Source organism: Phodopus roborovskii, unplaced genomic scaffold (assembly GCF_943737965.1).
Source record: "Phodopus roborovskii unplaced genomic scaffold, PHOROB, whole genome shotgun sequence".
Lineage (NCBI taxonomy): Eukaryota > Metazoa > Chordata > Mammalia > Rodentia > Cricetidae > Phodopus > Phodopus roborovskii.
In genome coordinates, this window is record NW_026125281.1 from 41520051 (window position 1) to 41541293 (window position 21243).

The following is a 21243-nucleotide window of genomic DNA, read 5'->3' on the forward strand; positions in this document are numbered from 1 at the left end:
ATATATTGGATGAAAATTTTCTTCAACAATAAGAAAAAACAAAACAAACTGCCCCCATGACCCCCCTTAGTGAGCGATTCTGCTCCCTGAACGCCATCGAAGGAAGCCCCGGACAATAGCTGGGGCTCCTCAGCACGCTTGTTCACGTAGCCCACCAGCAGCCCTGACTGGCTAGCCCACCCTGACCAGCGCCATGTTTCTGCTCTGGATAAAGCCATTTTGCTTCTCTTATAAAAAGAAACAAAACAAAACCGAAAGACAGAGAGAGAAAGAAAAGGGACAATGGCCACATGAGTGAGCAACTATGTTACAAGCACAGGGCCACGAGGGTCTGAATTCCCAGTTTTCAAATACTGTGTTCCTAAATTTCGGCCAAAAATAGAGTACTGTTAAAACGGTGTATACTTTTATGGTGTACCACGTGCTTTGACCCATTGAGGAATGGTTAAATCAAGCCTCACCTCACACATTATTTTATGGTGAGCCTTCACAATCTACTCTTTTAACAATTTTCAAGTATTGTTATTTGGCTGCCAAGATGGCTCAGCAGGCGACGGAGCTTGCTGCCAAGCCGGACAGCCTGAGTTCCACCCCTAGGACCCACAGAGTGGATGGGGAGGACTCACTCCTATAAGGTGTCCTCTGATCTCCACACAACCAGTGGACACAGACACACTCACACAAAATAAGATACCTCAAGTAACGATGTTAGCTCTCTGCTATATCTTACAAAATTTCCACATAAACTATGAATTACCTTTACAACCAGAAAAGGGGGAGGGACAGGGGTAAATCAGCCATAAGAAGAAAAAGAAACTCACTTAGCAAAAAGTGTAAAGTGTTGCTGTATATAGCAACCCTGGTCAAACCATACATGCGCTAGGTGCAATTCAGGCTCCTAATTACAACTCTAGTGTACTGGGGACAGAGCCGCGGGAAGGAAAGCTAGAGCGGTTACATCATCCTAGATGCCCAGTATGAGAGACTGTAGTGGGTTAAGGCTCCCTGGAAGGCACTACAGGGAGCACAGCCCTCACTTTATGAGGAAAAAGGCCCTGAAAAGTTAACTGAGGTGCCTGAACCCTGGTTTCTGGCCTCCTATGTTCTGACAGCTAATATGTCGTCGTTTTGCTCCCTAGTTCCGTTTATGAGAACATAACTAAGGAGCAGACACCCCTCCACATCACGCCGGTAACCCTTGGAGGAAAGGCTCACTCCTGCCTCACAGAACCTGCAGAATGGCTCCTATGTTAGCTGTTTCTCCCGCCTGGAAGGTTTTCTTCTCTGGTGTGGCTAGGGCTGGCTCTCTCCCATCTACCAATCACAGCTTGATTCAGCCCACAGGTTTATCCACACCAAAGAACCTGACCCGGTGGTCAGTCTCTATGACACCACCTACTTATGCATGGATTTAATCCTGGCGACTTCTTATCCAAAACGACCTGCAGTTCATCACGTCCGTACACTCCCTCCCCGTCTTGTGATGGAAATCCACGAGGGCAAACTCACATCTGTTTTATTTACTAAACGCCTTGTGCCTGAAATAGCACCAAGTGGCTAATCCAAACATACATCTGGTTCAGTAAGTGGGCACACACTGTATGATTATTCCCCTCCACAATCCGTGAGGGAAAACCCAGGGACATTACACATTACCAGCAACCTTCAAATGCAAGCACACAAACCTGAATGTAATTAACAGCATGAAGAGCTGAATGGGTCAAGTCTGAACTGGCTTTTCATAGCAGTTAGGGAAACTCTTTCCCATATCACTATATAATTCCCTCCAATCTCTTTCTCTTTTAAAGTTCTGCTGTTTAACGTAAAAAAAAAAAAAAAAAAAAAATTAGTTATGTGTGTGCGTGTGTGTAGGTGCCTGTTGAGGCCAAAGGCACTGTGTTCCCTGGACCTGGTGTGCAGGCAGGTGTGAGTCACCAGGTGTGGGTACTAGGAACTGAACTCAGGCTTTCCCTTGATAGGAGCAACAAAAGCTCTTAACTGCTAAGGCATCTCCTGTAAATACAATAAACATAAACATAACACAGATGGAGACCTGAGGTCAACCACTGGGCCCCACACAACACATGCGACAACACACGGGCCAATGGTGAATATCCCCCCCCCCACACATGCACATGCACGTGCACACATGCGCACACACACACACACTCTTTCCCCCTAAAATAAGCGAACAGGAAAAGACATCCACCTAATAGCCTAATAACATATGTAAAACACTGAACTCCCCAGTAGTAATTACTACTATACTTGTTGATAATAATTGATCACCTAGTTGATAAATACTACTATACTTATTGATATACTTTATCACTCAGTTGATAAAAACTAGTATACTTGGGGGCATCTTTCTGGCCTTTTTCTCCCCCATGAAACATTTTCTATAATTTTGCTACATACACTGAAATTCAGCAGTCATCACTGCGATCAGGAGAGGCATAGCTGATTTTCTCCAAACACCAGCAGGAAATCAGAGCTAATGAGAGTAAAGCACAAACGTATGAAATGAACCACACAGGACTCTGTGATGTAAATCTCTAACTCCAGTACCCACAAGGCTGAGGCAGAAGGATCGCAAGTTCAAAACCAGCCTGATCACCCAGTGAACCCAAGAAAAACCTAAGCTCCGTTCTGTGACATGGTAAACAAGGAGATAAATAACAACACGACTCCATGAAGGAGCACAATGATGTGAGTGCATGTAATGGCAGTAACCATGAGAACCGTAAACATAAAACACTTCAGGGAGTCGAGATGTGGTCTCTGTGCCCTGAGTGCTCAGCATGTCGGTAAGAGAATGCGTGTGACCTTTTCCAGTCTCTGACTCGGCACTGGAAATGAAGGTAATGCTAAGATGTAACAATAATGCCTTCCAGCTAGGAGTGCAGAGCCCCAAGAAGGACTCACTTGGCCCAAACTAAGAGTGTAAGTGAAGGGCCTCACTAATTGCCTCACTGAGAAACAAGGTGGCAGGTTGAGGTCTGATGACTCAAACAGTCCCATTCAGAGCCGGGAGGACGGCCGAGAGGGACAGCTTAGTGGGCCTGCAGACTCCAAACTTCACAAGCCACAGGCTTTCCCTCAGGATGGAAATCCCAGTAGATGTTTGCTGTGGTTGAGACATGCACTGCGCTCGCTCGTTAGTTTTTTGTCAGCTTGACACAAGCGGCAGCCATGGGGGGGCGGGGACCTCAAGTGAGAAGACATCTCAATCAGACTGGCAGATCCATCCATCGGCAAGTCTGTAGGGAGCTTTCCTGATTAGTGGGTGTGGAGGGCAGCTCACTGTGGCAGTGCCCCGCCCCCCAGGGCAGTTGGCCCTGGGCTATATAAGAAAGCAGGGTGAGCAAACCACGGTGAGCAAGCCGCTCAACAGCATTCCCCCATGGGCTGGGCTTTAGTTCTTAGATTTCCAGCTCTTGCCTGAGTAACGGGAGTGTGACCCGAGAGCTGTAAGATGAAATAGACTCTTGTCTTCTCGTCATGTTCTTTTTGGTCATGGAATTTTATCACAGCAACAGAAAGCAAATTAGAACAGGGTTCTCATGCATTCCGGGCTGCCTTGATGTCCCCATGTGGCTGAGGGCAACCTTGAACTCCTCATCTTCCTGCATACATACACCTCTCAAGGGCTGGGATTTACAGGCACCCGGCTCCCCATACTTTTTTCTCCATTGTTCAGATCTTTGCTAGACTAACAGCAACAGTCAAGCGAAGCATGATCACCTGTTAATGCACTCCTTTATGCAGGCTACGGGAGAGGAGCTTGGGCTTCAGGCAGGTCCTGTGCCAGCTTGAATACATGGTCCTAGGAGGCTAGCAGGCTAGCCTAGATGGAAGGAAACCCTGGAATTAACTTACCTGTCATATTAGCACTGGAGGTCAGCAGGGGCACAGAGTCATTCCCCCTTGAAGAGCCTATAGAAATAAAGAGATGCATTAGTAAAGCGCCCCAGGATTTAACTTGGAACACAGCATGAGCTTCTGCCCCTCACTGAGGTCTGGGGCTCCAAGGGGTGTGCACACTGAAGCCAACAGAGAAGTCAGAGAAATGGCACACCATGGGAAGTCAGCACGGCCAGGGCCCCCAGGAAGAATGCACAATGTATCCCTTGCAGATGCCTGGTTTACAGATGCCACCAGGTTGACAAGCAGCCAGAGCAGCCCGTTGTGCACGCTCATGTCAGGCTGTGTCTACTTCTTGAGCTGCAGCGGGGAGAGGAGAGAGTCTACCATTTGAGGAAGGCACTGTGAGCTTGAAGAAAACGAGAGGCCCACTTGCTTCATGTGTATCCATCATGCATATACTCCATGTCTAGCGGACACTGTGAGTCTTTAAGCCTGGAGCCTGTGTGCAGATGAGGGGGAGGGAAACTCACAGCTGCAGATGAGCAAGGACTGAGCAGGGCAGGGGTATGGGGGAAGGGAGGCAATGCCACAGGAAGTTCTGCTTGTACCGCTGTCGCTATGAAACACCCTGGACTTTGAGGCTGCATGGTTAGGTTTTTCACATGGGACACACGGGAAGCTTCCGAAACAAACACCTGCACAGTGCTCACTGTCTACCACACACTCTGGTGACAACAGCTTTGTCAGGGCGCCTGCGGAGCTGACTGACAGACGCATGTCCACCGTGTTCTGGGTGATATGGACCATCCTGGAAAGGCTCTTTGTTTGGGGATGCTTCCTGGTCTTCTTACCACCAGCACCCCTAGTTTTACTCATTAGGTCTCCCATTGTTTTGTGAAAATCTCAGTAGGGACTTCTTTCAAGCTAGTACAATTAAGGGGGGATGGGGCAGGGGGATCCTGTGCTCCAGGTAAGCAATTTTTGGTGATGTTTTTGGAATCCGTATAAAGACTACAATCCACAAGGGATGGGAGCTCAGGTAATAATACGATTATTGTTCCTGTCCCGGAGACCAGCCCTAGTGGGGTCAGGCTGATCCCTGCTCCATGCAACTCCCAGTGTAAAGAGAGACAAAGGTGTTATTTATGTTTCTGTCATAACATTTCCAACACACTCCCTCACTCCACACAGAAATCCAAAACAAACCCTTAGAACACAAAGAAAAGCCAGCAACAACAACTTTGAAATATTTACCAACTGTTAAATCTATTTCTCATGCAATTACCTTCCTCTGGATGGGGCTATTATCCTGTATGAGATGGAACTCAGATAGGTCCAGATCAACTCAGATGTGTGTGGCAGGTCTACAATACTGGGGTGGTGGGGGTAGGCTCCCCTCACCTCATCGTCCTGGACACTCTATGGCTGGAGCACTGTTCTGCAGTGACAGGGACTGAGGCCCAGAGAAAGCTCTACTCAGCTGCTTAGTGAGTCTGGACATGGATGGGGCTGATTTTAATCCCAAACCTGCATAGATCTGTCTCTCCTCTGCACATCTTCCCGATGTTACCAGCTGCTCCTTCCTCAACCAAGCCATCCTTTGGGTCCTCCCTCTTCTTGCTTCACGGTCCAATCTATTAGCCAGTGATCTGTCCCACTGTCCAAGACACTGGGCTCATCTCTGTCACAGAGATCAACCTCTGTACACAGACTGCTGCAGAAGCATCTGTCACTTTCACTCCTGAGGCAGCTTTCACGGCAGCGAAGTGTTTGGATGTTTGAACAGACATGTCCAAGTTTCTTAGTTGTAAGTTAATATGTTACTTCATTCCCCTATGGTTGTTAAAAGTGCACTTGTCACTTGCCATCCGAAAAATGCTAACAGCTTCCCATCCTGGTCCTGAGTACTGGGATTACAGGTGTATGCCACCACACCCAGCAGCAGCAGCATCACGATAAATTACTATCACTAGTATTTTGTTTTTTTCCTACAGGGTGCTCTATATAGCCCTGGCTCTCCTGGTACTCACTATGTAGACCAAGCTGGCCTGGAACTCACAGAGCTCAACATGCTTTTGTCTCTGAGAGCTGGGATTAAAGGTGTGTGCCATCGTGCCAGGAAGAATACTCTTTGAAAACCAGAAACTCCGTGACATTATTTTCTGTCTTCCACAGTATTCAGGACAGCACTGTGGAGTGCTAACTGACATCAGCTCATGTGACTGCATGATGAACGGGCTGAATCTGGGCTCTGATCTGAAGTCAGACATGTATTACTTGTTTTAATGGAGGTAGGGTAGCTTACCTGCAAGTCTCAGATTTCTCAGCTATACAATGGAGATGGTATGTGAAGAAAATGTGCCTAGCAAATATTAGCCATGTTTCAGTACAACTGCTAAACACCACCATGTATTGTAATGATGCTTACACTAATTACATGCTGCATACAAAGACTTCTAAGACAGTTAACTGCTTTGTTTTTGGTTTGTTTTATAGTTTTTTTTTTTTGCGATATGCTCTCCCTTTGTAGCCTGTGCTGGTCTTAACCGAAACTGTCCTGCTTAGCTCATTCCTTTTAAGTGCAGGGGTGACCAGGGGGCCTGGTCCTGCTGATTGCTCACTCACGTAAGAAAACCTTTCGGTGAAGGTGACAGTCTATAACTAAACTCATTGGTCTACCTGTTCATGACACAGGGCATCAGAGCATTTCAAGTCACCTCTCTAGTGAGACATTCATAAACAAAACAGAGTGAGAAAGTTGAACAACAAAAATTCGTTATGAGAGCAAAAGCTACAAAAGGGCTTTCCTGACTAATCAGCAACTCACAAGAGTGAACAGATTTATTTGTATACACAAAGCAAGCAGTTAGGGAAAATGAAGGCTTCGTTCCATATGCATTAGCATATTTGCTGTAAGACAGAACGCCGACACAATTTTACAGTTCGCTCTTTCCTTAAGGGACCTCTGATTAGGTCTGCAACTCTAGCTTGCCACAGGTACAGGTCAAAAGTGCAACATAAAATGTTAGTGACTGAGGTGATGAAAGGCGTAAGCCCTAGATTTGGGAAGTAGAGTTACAAGTTTGGCAGTTCAAAGTCATCTTCAGCTACATAGGGAGTTCAAAGCCAGCTTGGGCTTTCAGGTTAGTACATCCTGCCTCAACAAAACAGAATGAAATTCAGCCCAACAAACAAATTAGCTTGCTTAATTCACCCGGATTATTCCAGCAAAAGCAGGTGCTGGGCCCAATCCAAACCATCTGCGTAAGTAAACTGACTGGTTATCTCTCCACAGATGAGAACACACACCCCCACACACAGCCACCCAGATGGACGGACACACACAGGCACACACACATTCACACATTCAGATGGACAGAACTGAAAACCAAAGTCTTTGGTCTCTTTCTCTAGCGATTAGACTCTAGTAGGTGATAAGGGAAAACAGAATTCTAACAAACTCAAAGTTCTCAAAGTGTTCTAAAGGTCAAGGTTCCGAAGGGAAACAAAACCCCCTACACAGAAGGCTGCCAACATCATTTTGTTACGACCTAATGACGTCGTGGGCTCCGGACACGGAGATCTGAAGGTTGCTGCGCAGGTGGCCCTAGTGGCCTGGGCCCTGGCAAAAGCCTCTCCTGGGCGGGGGAACGAGGCGCGCACACCCAAGGCTCCCACCCAGCCTCACTGGCCCTGGAATCCAACTTGTAGCGTCCGGGAGCTGGAAGCTGTGTGGGTGTTCGAAAATCAGACTTGCTTCTGCTTCAGGCAGCGGACATATTTCAATCCACAGGTCTTTCTAACCAGCCACAGAACTCCAGGGAAAGGCTCAGGACCAACCTGAGTCCTCAGCAGAAGGGCCATCCCGGGGGACCTCAACAGGTCACCCGCCCGGCCGCCCCCACGCCCGGAAGAGCCAGAGTCTCGAGGGGCAGGTGGCCCCGGGGCAAGTGGGAAACCCGGCCCAACCTCAGTTCCCCTGCGCCCGCCGCGGAGTCTCCGCCGGCCGTGGAGACGCAGGCCGGCGGACTTACCCTGAGGGTCTGCCCCGCGCGCCGCGGTCCCTAGCAGCGCCAGCACCTGCAGCGCGCCCAGCAGCAGCAGCAGCAGCAGCAGCGCGCCCCGCGCGCACAGCGCCATTGTTCCCAGGGCCCCTGAGCGCCCGCAGCCACCGCACCGCGCCCAGAGCTGCCCTCCGCGCACGCGACCGTTCCGTCCCCTTCCGCCGCGTCCCGCTCCCCAGGAGCCGCCGCCGCCGCCGCCGCCGCCGGTCCCCCCACTGACCAGATAGGGCGAGGGCCCGGCCGGGCTGGGCGGGGCCGGGGCGTGGTCCGCAAAGTCAGGAGGGGCGTGGCCCAAGGAGGCGGGGCCCGGAAAGCGGCCGAATCGGAGGGGGCGTGGCTCCGAGAAGGGAGCGCCTGGGAGAGGGCGTGGCCAAGGGAGGCGGAGAGGGGTGTGGCCTAGGCTGGGAGGGGCGTGGCTCTTCCAACTGAATAAGGCCGAGCCGAGAAGGGGCGGGGTGCTTGGGGCGGGCGAGGGCGTGGCTTCCTCCGCCACGGGCTGGCGGTTCGCTTTGCCCACGTCCGGAAGGCAGGATTGTAGAGAAGTTTTCGGGTGCGGATTGGGGGGCGTGAGGCGAGTAGCGAGAAAGGTAGTCGCGGTCTGGATGGTTGCAGAGGGAGCCCCTCACAGGAGTGTAGGAAGGTCAGATTCTACGTAAGAGCCGACAAACTCAAGTTCAAAAGTAAGCATCACGATTTTCATACTGCACTTGCGCCTCCTTTTTTCCAAATGTGGTGCAGCTCGTTGGAAACTTTGCACCTATAACCTAGGCCCCTCTCTGCATGGAGTCCGCTGGCCTAGCTCAGGACAGCCTGTTGTAATGTGGTTTTTCTGGCAAAAACCCCTCTTAAGCTCTTGGAGCCAGTGCTGCCGAAGACTGTATGTTGATTCCACTCAGAACTCTAATGTCAGCCAGGTCGTTACAGCTCTCTCAGGCCTGACCCAGGGCACTTTGAAGATAAGCTAAAAACTTGGTGGCCTTCAGCAAAGCTTATCGGTCATAGACCATGGATTAACTGGTCGATTCTGCTTTACACTTAAACAAGACTAAACATCGGATGGTGCAATCAGCCAACCTGAAAATACCGGCATCTACCATAGGCTTTAAAAAGGCAGTTGTGTGTTTAGGATTTGGTGGTTCTGGCCATGGGAATAATAAGTGCTTCCAGACATGGACTAGGAAGGAGTGTTCTATTGCATGATGTTGAAATCCAGGGTCCAGGGTGGTGGTAAAATGGGTGGGGCATTGGAGGAGGTGGCTAGGTCAGGAGAGCAGAGCTCTCAACTATGAAATTAGTGCCTCATGAAAGTGGCCTAAGGGAATTTCCACCCTCCCATCCCTCCACCCCTCCCCCCCATCTTTGTCCTCACAACCACGAGGAAACAGTAAAAAACAGTCTCTGAGACCATGGGCCCTGAACAGACACCAGATTAGTTGCTGGTGTTTCCTTGGACTTTCCAGCCAAAGTTTTGTTACTTTGTAATCAGTCTAAGGTGCTTAGCAGCAGCAAGAATGGATAGATACAATATGAAGACAAGCTGTCTACTTGACAATTCTTCCCAGGACTGACCTTGACGGAGGCTCCCCCAGAATGCCTGCTGGCCTGATCCTCATACCATGATATGGATGATGTGCTTCATTTTCAGGCACCACACAACGTCTTCCAGCTCACGACAATTCTCCTGCCTCAGTCCCCCAAGTTATAGGCTTGCATCACCGTGCTAGGCGCCTGCTTTGTTTGGTGATAGCTCTCTGACCAAATCAGTAAATGTTCTCTAGACACAGGGCATCTACAGCTCTGTCTTTGCTCATCTTCATATAATAGAAATGTGAAGACTGCCAGGGTTGTAGCCTGGCAACCCTGGCCTCACCCCTTGGGAGCCTGGCACAGAGTCACCCATTTGCACGTGGAGTACGCACCCTGGCCCTTTAAGGGGAAAACAACACCCCTTTTCTCTGTCCTCTGAGGAGGCAGCTCTGTCTCTCAGTCTTGTTTTTCTCTCTAACTTCCCTTCCCCTATTCCCTTGCCTTCCCCCAATAAACCTTCCACACAAGTCACGTCTGCAGATCTCTGTCCATATCCTACCTGCTGTCTGTCCCTCACCGGCTGCAGGGCATGCCATGGCCCCATCTCCAGCCATACTTCCCTTGAGCCATATTATAACAGTCAGACTCAAATGGAGTCACGCTAACCCTGCCAAAAATAATAAATAAATAAATAAACAAATCTGAGAGGTTACAAAGGGAAAGTACCCATACTAAGGAATTACTTGATAGAAACCATCACAAAAGATTTCCAGGATCACAAGCTTACGCAGAAGCCACCAACATCTTATCCAAAGTGCTTTCTACAGCATGTCTGTCCACTCCAGACTGACACCACTTACTCCTACTGTGGTGGCCGAGGAGTACTGGTGCCATCTACCTCTATGTCTTTGCACAGTCCCTGTAGCTGGAGGAGCAGCACATGCCTGATATCTCAGCGCTTAGAGACAGAGGCAGGAGGATTGTTGCAAGTTCAAGGCCAATCTGAGCTTTATAGTGAGTTCCAGGCTGGGCTGAGCTGGATATATAGAGAGACCCGGTCTCAACCAAACCAGCCAAGTGTGGAGGACAGTCCTGTAATCCTGTCACTGGGAAGTGAGTGGGAACTGGACTACATCAGATTCCAACCTAATAAACCAATTAAACAAACAAAAAACTTCAAAATGAACAAAATAAATCATAAAACGTCTTGTAACTTCTATACCTTTTCTTCATTTGCTATGACACACATTCCCATTGCAAAGCCATTGTCAGCATTATTCTTTGGGAACTCGGAGACTTCTTTCCAAGTACCAGCTGACTAAGCTCCTCCCCCTCACAGCCGGCCACTTTTGCTGTGCATCTTTTGCTTCATGAGATGGCTTGCAAACTACTTAATGTTTGGCATATGATGGATATAACATATGGTGTTTAGTGGCAAGATAAATAAATACTGATGGACCCCAATGAGGGGGTTAAAAATGAGTTGGGGTTGGGAAGATGGCTCAGTCAGTGACGTGTCTACTGTGCAAGCATGAGGATCCAAATTCAATGCTCAACATTCATGGAAAAACTGGGCATAGCGACAGATGCCTATAACTCTCCCCACAGCTTACTGGCTGGACAACCAGTATGTTTCAGTTCAGGGGGGCACTGTCTCAAAATAGGTAAGTAACTAGACAGTAGAGATGGACAGAGGAAGATACTGAACATCTGGGCTCCACACATGTGCACACACATTTGCACATGTACACTGTATGTACATACAAAGTGACTTAGTTTCTATTTATAAAGAAGGTGGAAAGGGAACCTAGTAAATTTATTTCCTTCACACATACATTATGATTTGCTTTATAACCATAAAAGTCTAGTGTTCTAATCAGTAAATGTAGAAATGTAGGCTATTGTGATATATTGTTTATGATCTAATAAAGCCACTGGGGAACCAAAATACAAAGCTAGCCACAGCCATAGAAGCCGGGCAGTGGTGGCACACACCTTTAATCCCAGGACTCAGAAGACAGGCAGTTAGATCTCTGTGAGTTCAAGACCACCTAGGGCTACACAAGAGTAAATCAATCTAAAAGGATAACAGAGCTCACACCTTTAATCCCGGCACCAGGGAGGTATAAAAGGAGAAAGCAAAGGGATATCCAGCCTAGAGAGAGAGAGAGAGAGAGAGGGAGAGAGAGAGAGAGAGAGAGAGAGGAGCAGGTGCTATCTCACAGCTATGAGCAAATAGCACTTTTTGATAAACTAGTATTTGCATGATGAAAGAATCAGATGGCCTGGCTGTGAGACTGTGATGGCTAGTAATTAGGAAAAGCTGTGGAAAGATGTAACAAAAGATTGTAGATCTTGCCAAGTGCCTGGCAGCTTCCAGTTTAGCAGACTGACTGACGGCTTTGATAAACTATTAGTCAGCCTTACAAAGAAAGCTCACCCGCCCATTCCTTCCCTCTGCATTCTAAAATTCCAGTTTTCGTTACACCTTCTCCTCTCATCTTTTAGTTCAGTCTTCCTCAGAGTAAAAATGGCAGCCAATGTGCATATAGTTAATTAAGCAAAAAAACTGCATATCATTTGTGTTTGACATTGTATAAGATTTTAGAGAGAAGGAATAAAAGGGAAGTAAAAATAAGCTAAAAACAAAACAAAAAAAATCCCCCCAAAAAAAAAAAAAAAAAAAAGCCTACTCAGTTGGACTTTCCACTTTCCACCTCTAATACAGAGGTCAGGAAGAATTCTGGGAGCCGCACATTGTGGTGCTGACTGCAAATCCAGGCCATAAAGGCAGTTGCAAGAAGACAGATGCAAGTTTGAGGCCAGTTGGATCACACAGCAAGTCCCAGGCCATCCAGGGATACTTGGCAAGACCCTGTTTCAAAAACACAAAAATAGACAAATAAAAAGTTCCAAGTGGACTGAAGTTCTAAAGGAATGGCCTCTTAAAGAGGGAGGAACTATGGATCTCTGCTCATGGGTAGTGTTACAGGACTCGTAGATCCACTAATCCACCACTTAAAAGAAGCTAGAAAGCAAATGGGTAAAGGAAAATGTGAGGGCTCTCAAGAGGCTCGACCGTTAGGGACTTCTGTGCAATCATGAAGACTGGAGTTGGGATCCTGGACTGCACCGACAGGCGCACGCACGCATGCGCACACACGCACACACACACACACACACACACACACGAGAGAGAGAGAGAGAGAGAGAGAGAGAGAGAGAGAGAGAGAGAGAGAGAGAGGATTAAAAATGAGGATGGATTTATTTACACTTTGGCCAAGTCACAGCAAAGGAGAGTCCTGGTGTCCATCTGCTTTCTCTGTAGCACTATTAGAACTTTCTAGAAAAGATGAAATAAAAGCCAGGAAAAAGACATATGCTCCCTTGAGTAATCAGAACTGTGTGAAATCTCTTTGGGGGAGGCAAGCTCCTCCTTTGCTGTCACCAAGGCTCCCCTCTTTCCCTTGCTCCAGCATGGCCCTCTGGAGGATGTTTCCATTCTCTGGAGCCCATACTTTCAGCCTGACAGACAACTGCATGATTCAAGTGTCCCTGAAAAGGCAGCTGCAGTGTTCACCTAGTGTGGTCCCCATTCCTGTGGCTGTGAATGTGGCTCCTCACTTCTGCTCATGGTCTCAGGTTACACTCTACACTGGCAGAGGAAGTCACAGAAGCAGGAATGTGACATGCCTGGTCACATTGCATCTGTAGAACAAGAGGAGAGAGACAAATGTAGTGAATTCTTGTAGTCCGTTCACATTCTCCATGTGATATGATTATACAATCCAGGATCCCTGCCCAGGGAATTGTCTTCCCGGGACTGGAGAGATTGTTCAATGGTTAAGGGCACTGACTGCTCCTCCAGGGGACATGGGTTCAATCCCCAGCACCCACATATCATTGCACAACTGTCTGTCCCAGGGGATCTGGTGCCTCAGGGAGCGTCAGGCATACATGCAGACAAAGCACGCATAAAATAAATGTTGAAAATGTTACAGGTCTTCTCACCACCATTTATAATCTGCCACAGGCATGCCCATAGATCCATGTTCTAGGTGAGTTTAGATTGTCACCTTGTCATGGACATTAGCCATTGGATTTGGTCTCTGGCACTGGAACAGAAAAATGTGGTGAATCTGTGAATGCGGAGAATTTACTGCCTGGAAGATTACTCTGGGGCGTTTTCAGGGTGTGTCCCAGTCAGAATGAAGTTGTCTTAGGAGAGGAAGAGACTTCCAAGGTTTGGGTGGTTGGTGGGAAAAGCCCCTGGGACTTTCTGCTGTTAAGCCCCTGGCTATTCCTGCCCGCTTTCTTGTTTGCAGGAGGCAAAAGGGACCAGCCCAGTTTTCTATCTAACTATCTAGTCTGTCCTTAGAGATTCTTGTTTCTTCAACTCCATGTGTGGAGTTAACTAAAGGTCCTTGCATTATTCTGTCAGTGAGGAATGCAGAGGTAGCTTCATGTTGCCAGTACCCTCCACTCCCCCGTGGCCTGCACCGCCTCATCTTAGACCAAACCAGGACTTAGCCAGTGAGATATAAGATGCTGGAGATCTTATGGAGGTTCAGAGGAGGAGAGGCACGTAGGAAAAGAGCAAGATGTGCGCAGGCTCCTCAAGGGACAGTCACAATGAGTTGTTTCGGCACTATCCATTTTAGTGGCTCCCAAATTGCATCGCCAAAGGTTGCTATGAAACCCTTTCCCCATGTTTTCTCTTTTAAAATACTTTATTAGCTGGGAGGCAGTGTTGCATGCCTTTAATCCCAGCACTCGGGAGGCAGAGACAGGATCTCTGTGAGTTCGAGGCCAGCCTGCTGTACAAAGTGAGTTCCAGGACAGCCAAGGCCACACAGAGAAACCCTGACTTGTGTAAGGAGTAAGGTTTTTCTGCCTGCCGCCGAGTCTTGTCCTGCCGCCGCGCCAGCCCCAAATAACACACAGAGACTCTGTATTTGATATAATTCTGTTGGCCAGTTACTAGTTTCTTATCAGCTAGCTCTGTGTTAATTATTAACCCATTTCTATGTATTTCCGTGTGGTCTTACCAGTGAGTGGCGGCTGGTGGTTCTAGTCTCTCCAGACTCTCCATGTTGACTCCTCCTTCCTACTTCCTCTTTCCTCCTCGTCTCCTAGTCCCGCCTATCTGGCTTTCCTATTGGCCAACAGTGCTTTATTCATTAACCAGTATGAGAAACATATTTACAGAATGACATCTCCCATCAGACTTGTGCTTCGTTTAGTTATGTGTGTGTGGTGTATGTGGACACAAACATGCCACAGTTCAAGCGCGGAGGTCAGAGATAGAGAGCGTGAGGGAGTCATTTCTTTCCTTCCACCGTGTAGGTCCAGGGGAGCCATCAGGTTTGTGGCAAATGTCCTTTTACACCTCTTTTGATAAGTGAGCTAAGTGAGTGGCTCCAGAGGTGCCTTGGGTAGCCGTACGAGCCAACAAAGTGAAGCCGGGTCCACCGGTGTTACATAAAGGCCCGGACAGCGTCCTTTCTCACCGTGGAGCGTTGGGTTCCTAGCAGAGAACTTGGACACAGGTTTAATCCAACAGAAAGCATAACTGGTCAGCAACTACACTTTGTGTTTGGGACCAGTGTAGCCTCGGTTTCTCAGGGTCATCTTTTAAGCACAAGACCAAGTTCTTGATCGACGCGCTTCAGTTAACAAGAACAGTTAGCGGAAGTGGAGCTATGGAGGGTAGTACAGGAAGAGGCTTTCCCAGATCGATGGATTTTGATGGATTAGGCCTTTGTCTTTGTTTTGGCAGGCAGTGCTGTCTACGTGCTGAGTTTTACAGTGTGATTGGCATGGAGTCAGTTGTGCTAAGTTTGAGGGCCTGTGACAGGAGTTTCTGGTGAGAGTCCCAGGCCTTGGGCAGCCTCTTAGTTCTGCTGGAGTTCTTGTTTCTCTGCCCCTCAGAAGCTTTACTTGGTTTCCTGGGTCAGGGCCTGCTTTCCTTCTCGTTTCACAAGACATGTCCTAATTATTCATTGCATGGACATTTTTCACAGCCAGGGTTTCAGAATCAGATGTTTCGGGTGACAGAAAAAGATGCAATAGCTATTGTGGAAGATTTAAAAGAGGAAATGAAGCTTCCAGAGACTTCATTCCTGCTCAGTCTCTCATCTCTCGTGCTCTCAAGTGGGCCATAGGCAGTGAGTATTTGCTCAACAGAAGTTTGAGCAGCTGGAAATGAGCGCGCACACACACACACACACACACACACACACACACACACACACACACACACTGGAAATAGCAAGCATGATGTGCTGGAGAAGTGTTAGGCACTTTAGAATAAATGGTTAGGGCCTTCTGCCTGGGTCACTACAGGGTGCCAGCCTGCGTGCCTGGAGCTTACTGAGCAAGGGTGGCAAGGGGCTTAGGTCCCGGGAGTTTTCACATGAGGAACTGAAACATTTAGAAAAATAATATGGGGGCTGGGACTGTGGCTTAGTGGTTGGTGCCTGCTCAGCATCGGTGGAGCTTGTGGACCAGACCCAGGCCACTGCAAACATTTAAAAAGAAGGATGGTGCTGGGTGGTGGTGGCACACACCTTTAGTCAGGAAGCAGAGGCATGGGATTGTAGGCGTGCACCACCATGTCCAGCCTGCGCAGACTAAGAGGCGGACGGCTTTTCTCATTGTTGTGACAAAATCATCGACAGAAGCAACTTCATGAAGGAAGGACTTATGGCTCACAGTGTGAGGATTTCACAATCACAGCAGGGAAGTCAGGGTGGTAAGCCTTATGGCTCAGATGGAGAGGGATTCTGGTACTTAGGAGCCAAAGAACACTGAGTGTTACAGCCCTGATGGAAAAGTATTCTAGCAATCGGGAGCCAAGGAATACCACAGTCACAGTAAGAGTAGCAGCTTACAGCCCTGCTCCAGGGAAAGGCTTCCCCAGGGTAACAGTTTGCTCCCAGGGAAGAGCTGTAACAACTAGAACTAGTTGTTACAGTTCTGCTCTGGTCCTCAGGAGTGTAACAGCTCTCGCCAAGGTTTCTGCAGTCAAAGTGTCGTAACCCTGCTCTGCTCTGCTCTGATAATAGTCTTCTGTTGAAGAGATTATTGGGGCTCAGATAGAGTGACACTTACAGGAACAAAACATAGCATGGAATGTTCTCACTTGGAGCAGGTCATAGGTGATGTCTGCACCCAAGGCCAGAGGCAGCTTCCACTCACTTCCCCAGGAAATAGTGTCCCAGGAGCGGGAGTCTCTTAAAGTGCTACTGTGTTGTGCAGAAAGCTACTGTGACAGCACTGCCTCGAACGGGAGTCTCTTAAAGTGCTACTGTGTTGTGCAGAAAGCTACTGTGACAGCACTGCCTCGAACGGGAGTCTCTTAAAGTGCTACTGGGTTGTGCAGAAAGCTACTGTGACAGCACTGCCTCCTGAGATGTAATCACTATCCGCATCTTCATGCATCAAGGGAGAGTAAGGAATAGCAGCTGTGCCCCAAGTCTACTATGAGCCAGCAGTACAGTGTGGGCACTGCTTGAACAGAGAGAAGGGAAAAAGAAATAATGAGAAAAAGAAGCTGGGTTTGGAGGGTCATACCAGTGACACGGGCTTTTGAGGCCACTTTTGCTCCTCAGGCCCACAATGGCATTAAGGAGGACCAATGTCTGGCATCTCCATTTTGACTCTGAATCTGTCTTCTTGACTTTGGCTCAGATGCCTTAACTCTGCATGGGCATGTGAACCACTCAAGAGTGTCTGTTTACCTAGCCTTTCCCTTTGAAGGCTGAAAACACAAACATAGAGCCATTGTCCCGAGTCTGCAGGCCCCTGGACTCCAGGGAGGGCAAAGCCTTTGAGACGGAGCCCTTTCTCAGGTGAGAACTTATCTAGAGGGTGACACTGTGACACTTCACAAGATCAGAAGTCACCATCTGGCATGGGGGCAGACTGGCGCCTTTGGAATGTAACAGTGGTTAACATATTAATACTAGTAATGTATTGGACTCTAGCAGATGAGTTGATGACAGATGGGCAACATCTTCAGCAGGAATGGTTAATATACAGACCGACAGCTCATTCAGCACGCTGAAGACAGTCTTGGGGGACACTGTCTGTTCTTCCCATTGTGGCCACACTGATCACATCTGTTCTCTACACTTTTTACCAGTAGTTATCTCTTTCATTAGCTTACTGGACATGAATGGCACAATCTAGCCTGTTGAGATTCCCTTAAAATCTCAATTCCTTCCGTCCGTCCTTCCTTCCTTCTGTCCTTCCTTCCTTTCTTTTTTTTCTTTTTCTTATTTTACATATTGGTCCCAGTTTCCTCTCCTTCTCTCTCTCCCTCCCTCCTCTCTCCTATTCCCCCTGACCACCCTCCCATTCCACCCCCCCCAACTCCACAGGGAGGGTGATGCCTTTCAGGAGGGGTCAGCAAAATCTGTCAAGTCATTTGGAGTAGGGACTAGGCCCTCCCTCCTGCCTCTAGGCTAAGGGAGTATCCCTCCATGTGGGAATGTGCTCCCAAAGTCCTTTTGTGCACCAGGGTACATCCTGGTTCCACTGTCAGAGGTCCCTTAGACTGCCCAGGCCTTCTAGCTAAGACCCATGTTCAGGGGGTCTGAGTCAGTCCAATGCTGGATTCCCAGCTATCAGTCTGGGGTCCATTAGCTCCTCCTTGTTCAGGTCAGCTGTCTCTGTGGGTTTCTGTAGCCTGGTCTTGTCCTCCCTCTCTGCATCTGGATTCCAGTTCGGCTCAGTATTTAGCTGTGAGTGTCTGCTTCTGTTTCCATCAGCTAATAGATGGTAGATAAGTTAGACATCAATCTCATTATCAGGGAAGGGCATTTAAGGTAGCCTTTCCACTGTTGCTCAGATTGTTAGTTGCGGTCATCTTGTAGGTTTCTGGACGTTTCTCTAGGTTCAGTTTTCTCTTTAAACCTATAATGGCTCCCTCTTTTTTTGGTATCTCTCTCTCTCTTTCTTATTTTTCTCTCTGATTTAATCTTCCTAGTTCCATATGCTTTCCTCTCCTCCCCTTCTCTTTCTCCTAGCTCCTTCTCCACTCTCTGCCCTCCCCCCAATCCCAATATGCTCAGGAGATCTTGTTCCTTTCCCCTTCTGTGAGGGACCTTATATGAATCTCTTAGGTTTCTCCTTGTGTCCTAGTTTCTCTGGCCATATGAATTATAGGCTGGTGATCCTTTGCTCTATGTCTAAAATCCATATGGGAGTGAGTACATACCATGTTCATCTTTTTTGTGACTGGGTTACCTCACTCAGGATGTTCCATCCACTTGCCTGCAAATTTCAACATTCTGTTGTTATTTTTTTTCCTGCTGAGCAGTATTCCATTGTGTAAATATGCCACAACTTCTTTATCCATTCTTCAGTTGAGGGGCATCTAGGTGGCTTCCAGGTTCTTGCTTTACAAATAATGCTGCTATGAAAAAAGTTAAACACATGTCTTTGTTGCATGGATGTGAATCTTTTGGGTATATGCCTAAGAGTGGGATTGTCGGGTCCTGTGATAGACTGATTTCTATTTTCCTGAGAAAATGCCATACTAATCTTCAAAATGGCTGTACAAGTTTGCACTCCCACCAGCAGTGGAGGAGTGTTCCCCTACCTGCACATCCTCTCCAGCATGAGTTGTCATTGGTGTTTCTAATTTTAGCTATTTTGGCAGGAGTAAGATGGTATCTCAGGGTTGTTTTTATTTGCATTTCCCTGATAGCTAAGGATGTTGAGCACTTTCTTAAGTGTCTTTCAGCCTTTTTGATTTCCTCTATTGAGAATTCTCTATTCAGTTCTGTACCCCAGAACCAGTGTTTTGGTGACTATAGTCTTGAGTTATTTGTATATTTTGGAGATCAGCCCTCTGTCAGATGTAGAATTGGTGAAGATCTTTTCCCAGTCTGTGGGCTGCCGTTTGGTCTTGTCAACTGTTCCTTTGCCTTACAGAAGCTTCTCAGTTTGAGGAGGTCCCATTTATTAATTGTTGATCTCAGTGTCTGTGCTACTGGAGTTATGTTCAGGAAGTGGTCTCCTGTACCAAGTTGTTCAAGGGTACCTCCTACTTTCTCTTCTAAGAGGTTCAGTGTGGCTGCATTTATGCTGAGGTCTTTGATCCTTTGGACTTGAGTTTTGTGCATGGTGATAGACATGGGTCTATCTGCAGTCTTCTACATACCATCATCCAATTGTGCCAGCCCCATTTGTTGAAGATGCTTTCCTCCTTCCATTGTATACTCTTAGCTGTTTTGTCAAAAATCAGGTGTTCATAGGTGCGTGCGTTAATATCAGGATTTTCGATTCCATTCCATTGGTCTATCTGTCTATTTTTGTACCAATACCAAGCTGTTTTCAGGACTATAACTCTGTAGTAGAGTTTGAAGTCAGAGATGGTGATGCCTCCTGAAGTTCCTTTATTGTACAGGGTTTTTTGTTTTGTTTTGTTTTTTGTTTTCCAGGGTGTTTTGTTTTTCCATATAAAGTTGAAGATTATTCTTTCAAGGTCAGTAAAGAATTGTGCTGGGATTTTGATGAGGATTGCGTTGAATCTGTAGATTGCTTTTGCCAAGATTGCCATTTTTACTATGTCTATCCTACCTATGTAAGAGCATGGGAGATCTTTTCACTTTCTGGTATCTCCTTTAATCTCTTTCTTTAAAGACACAAAGTTCTTGCTATATAGGTCTTTCACTTGTTTTATAAGCATTACCCCAAGATACTTTATGTTGCTTGTGGCTATTGTAAAGGGTGATGTTTCTCTGATTTCTTTCTCAGCCCCTTTGTCTTCTGTGTATAGTAGGGCTACTGATTTTTTGAGTTTATCTTGTATCCTGCTAATTTGCTGAAGGTGTTTATCAGCTGTAAGAGTTCCCTGGTGAAATTTTTCTGGTCGCTTATGTAAACTATCATATCATCTGCAAATAGAGACAGTTTGACTTCTTCCTTTCCAATTTCTATCCCCTTGATCTCCTTTTGTTGTTTTATTGCTTTAGCTAGAATGTCAAGTACAATATTGAACAGATATGGAGAGAGAGGGCAGCCTTGTCTTGTTCCTGATTTTAGAGGAATCGCCTTAAGCTTCTCTCCATTCAGTTTGATGTTGGCTGTTGGTTTGCTGTATATTACTATGAGGTATGCGGAGGCCTCTCAAAGGTAGGGGAAGTGTTCTGTTCTTGTTTTTACAGGAAAACAGAGAAAACCTATCATCAAACAGCCAAAAGACACTGAACATGTAGGTGCCTACAGAAGAGAAGACAGCTCTTCAGAAACAATCACTTAAGGAAGCAGAATCTGATATATGGTAAAAAGAAAATATTTAATTGTAGTACACTATTTCTATATAGAAATCTATTTCTCTCTACTATCTAGTATTCCTGAAGTCCCAATTTTTGTAAACCAATGCTGGCTTTGGAGTTGGATTTGGCTTTCCTTCTCTAAATTCAAGCATGTTGTTAAGATTAAATTCATGGTTTCTGCCTTAAATCAAGAAGCCAATTGGTGTAAGGCAGAAGAAAACAAAATCTGGGGACTCATATCTTATATGCAATTTTCTCTCTGAAATCCTAATTTTCTCACATACTTTTAATGCTTATTGTTGTCTTTCCCTAATGCATACCTTAAAACTTAAAAATTTTACTTTAATATTGGTGTGTAACTTTTCCACAAGGAAAAATAACAATTCCTAACAGCAGTCTTTCAACTTTCCGGAAAGAAGATGGGGCCCCACATCATCGTTTCCACTTGACTCAACCTGATGCATCTGAACTACAAACATCACCCTAAAACTGGTTTG

At 47.0% G+C, this 21243-nt stretch overlaps 1 protein-coding gene across 1 annotated transcript in view; it reads right to left on the bottom strand.

Annotated features, from left to right (window-relative positions):
• Tmem123 (transmembrane protein 123) overlaps window positions 1-10062 on the bottom strand; it is a 31904-nt gene extending 21842 nt beyond the window's left edge. Inside the window, exons 1-3 of the mRNA XM_051199565.1 lie at window positions 10036-10062; window positions 7902-8529; window positions 3880-3936 (exon numbers count right to left, since the gene is read on the bottom strand). Coding sequence (XP_051055522.1) covers window positions 3880-3936; window positions 7902-8529; window positions 10036-10062 — 712 coding nt within the window. The remainder of the gene's footprint in view (window positions 1-3879; window positions 3937-7901; window positions 8530-10035) is intronic.
• Between the last annotated feature and the right edge of the window lie 11181 nt (window positions 10063-21243).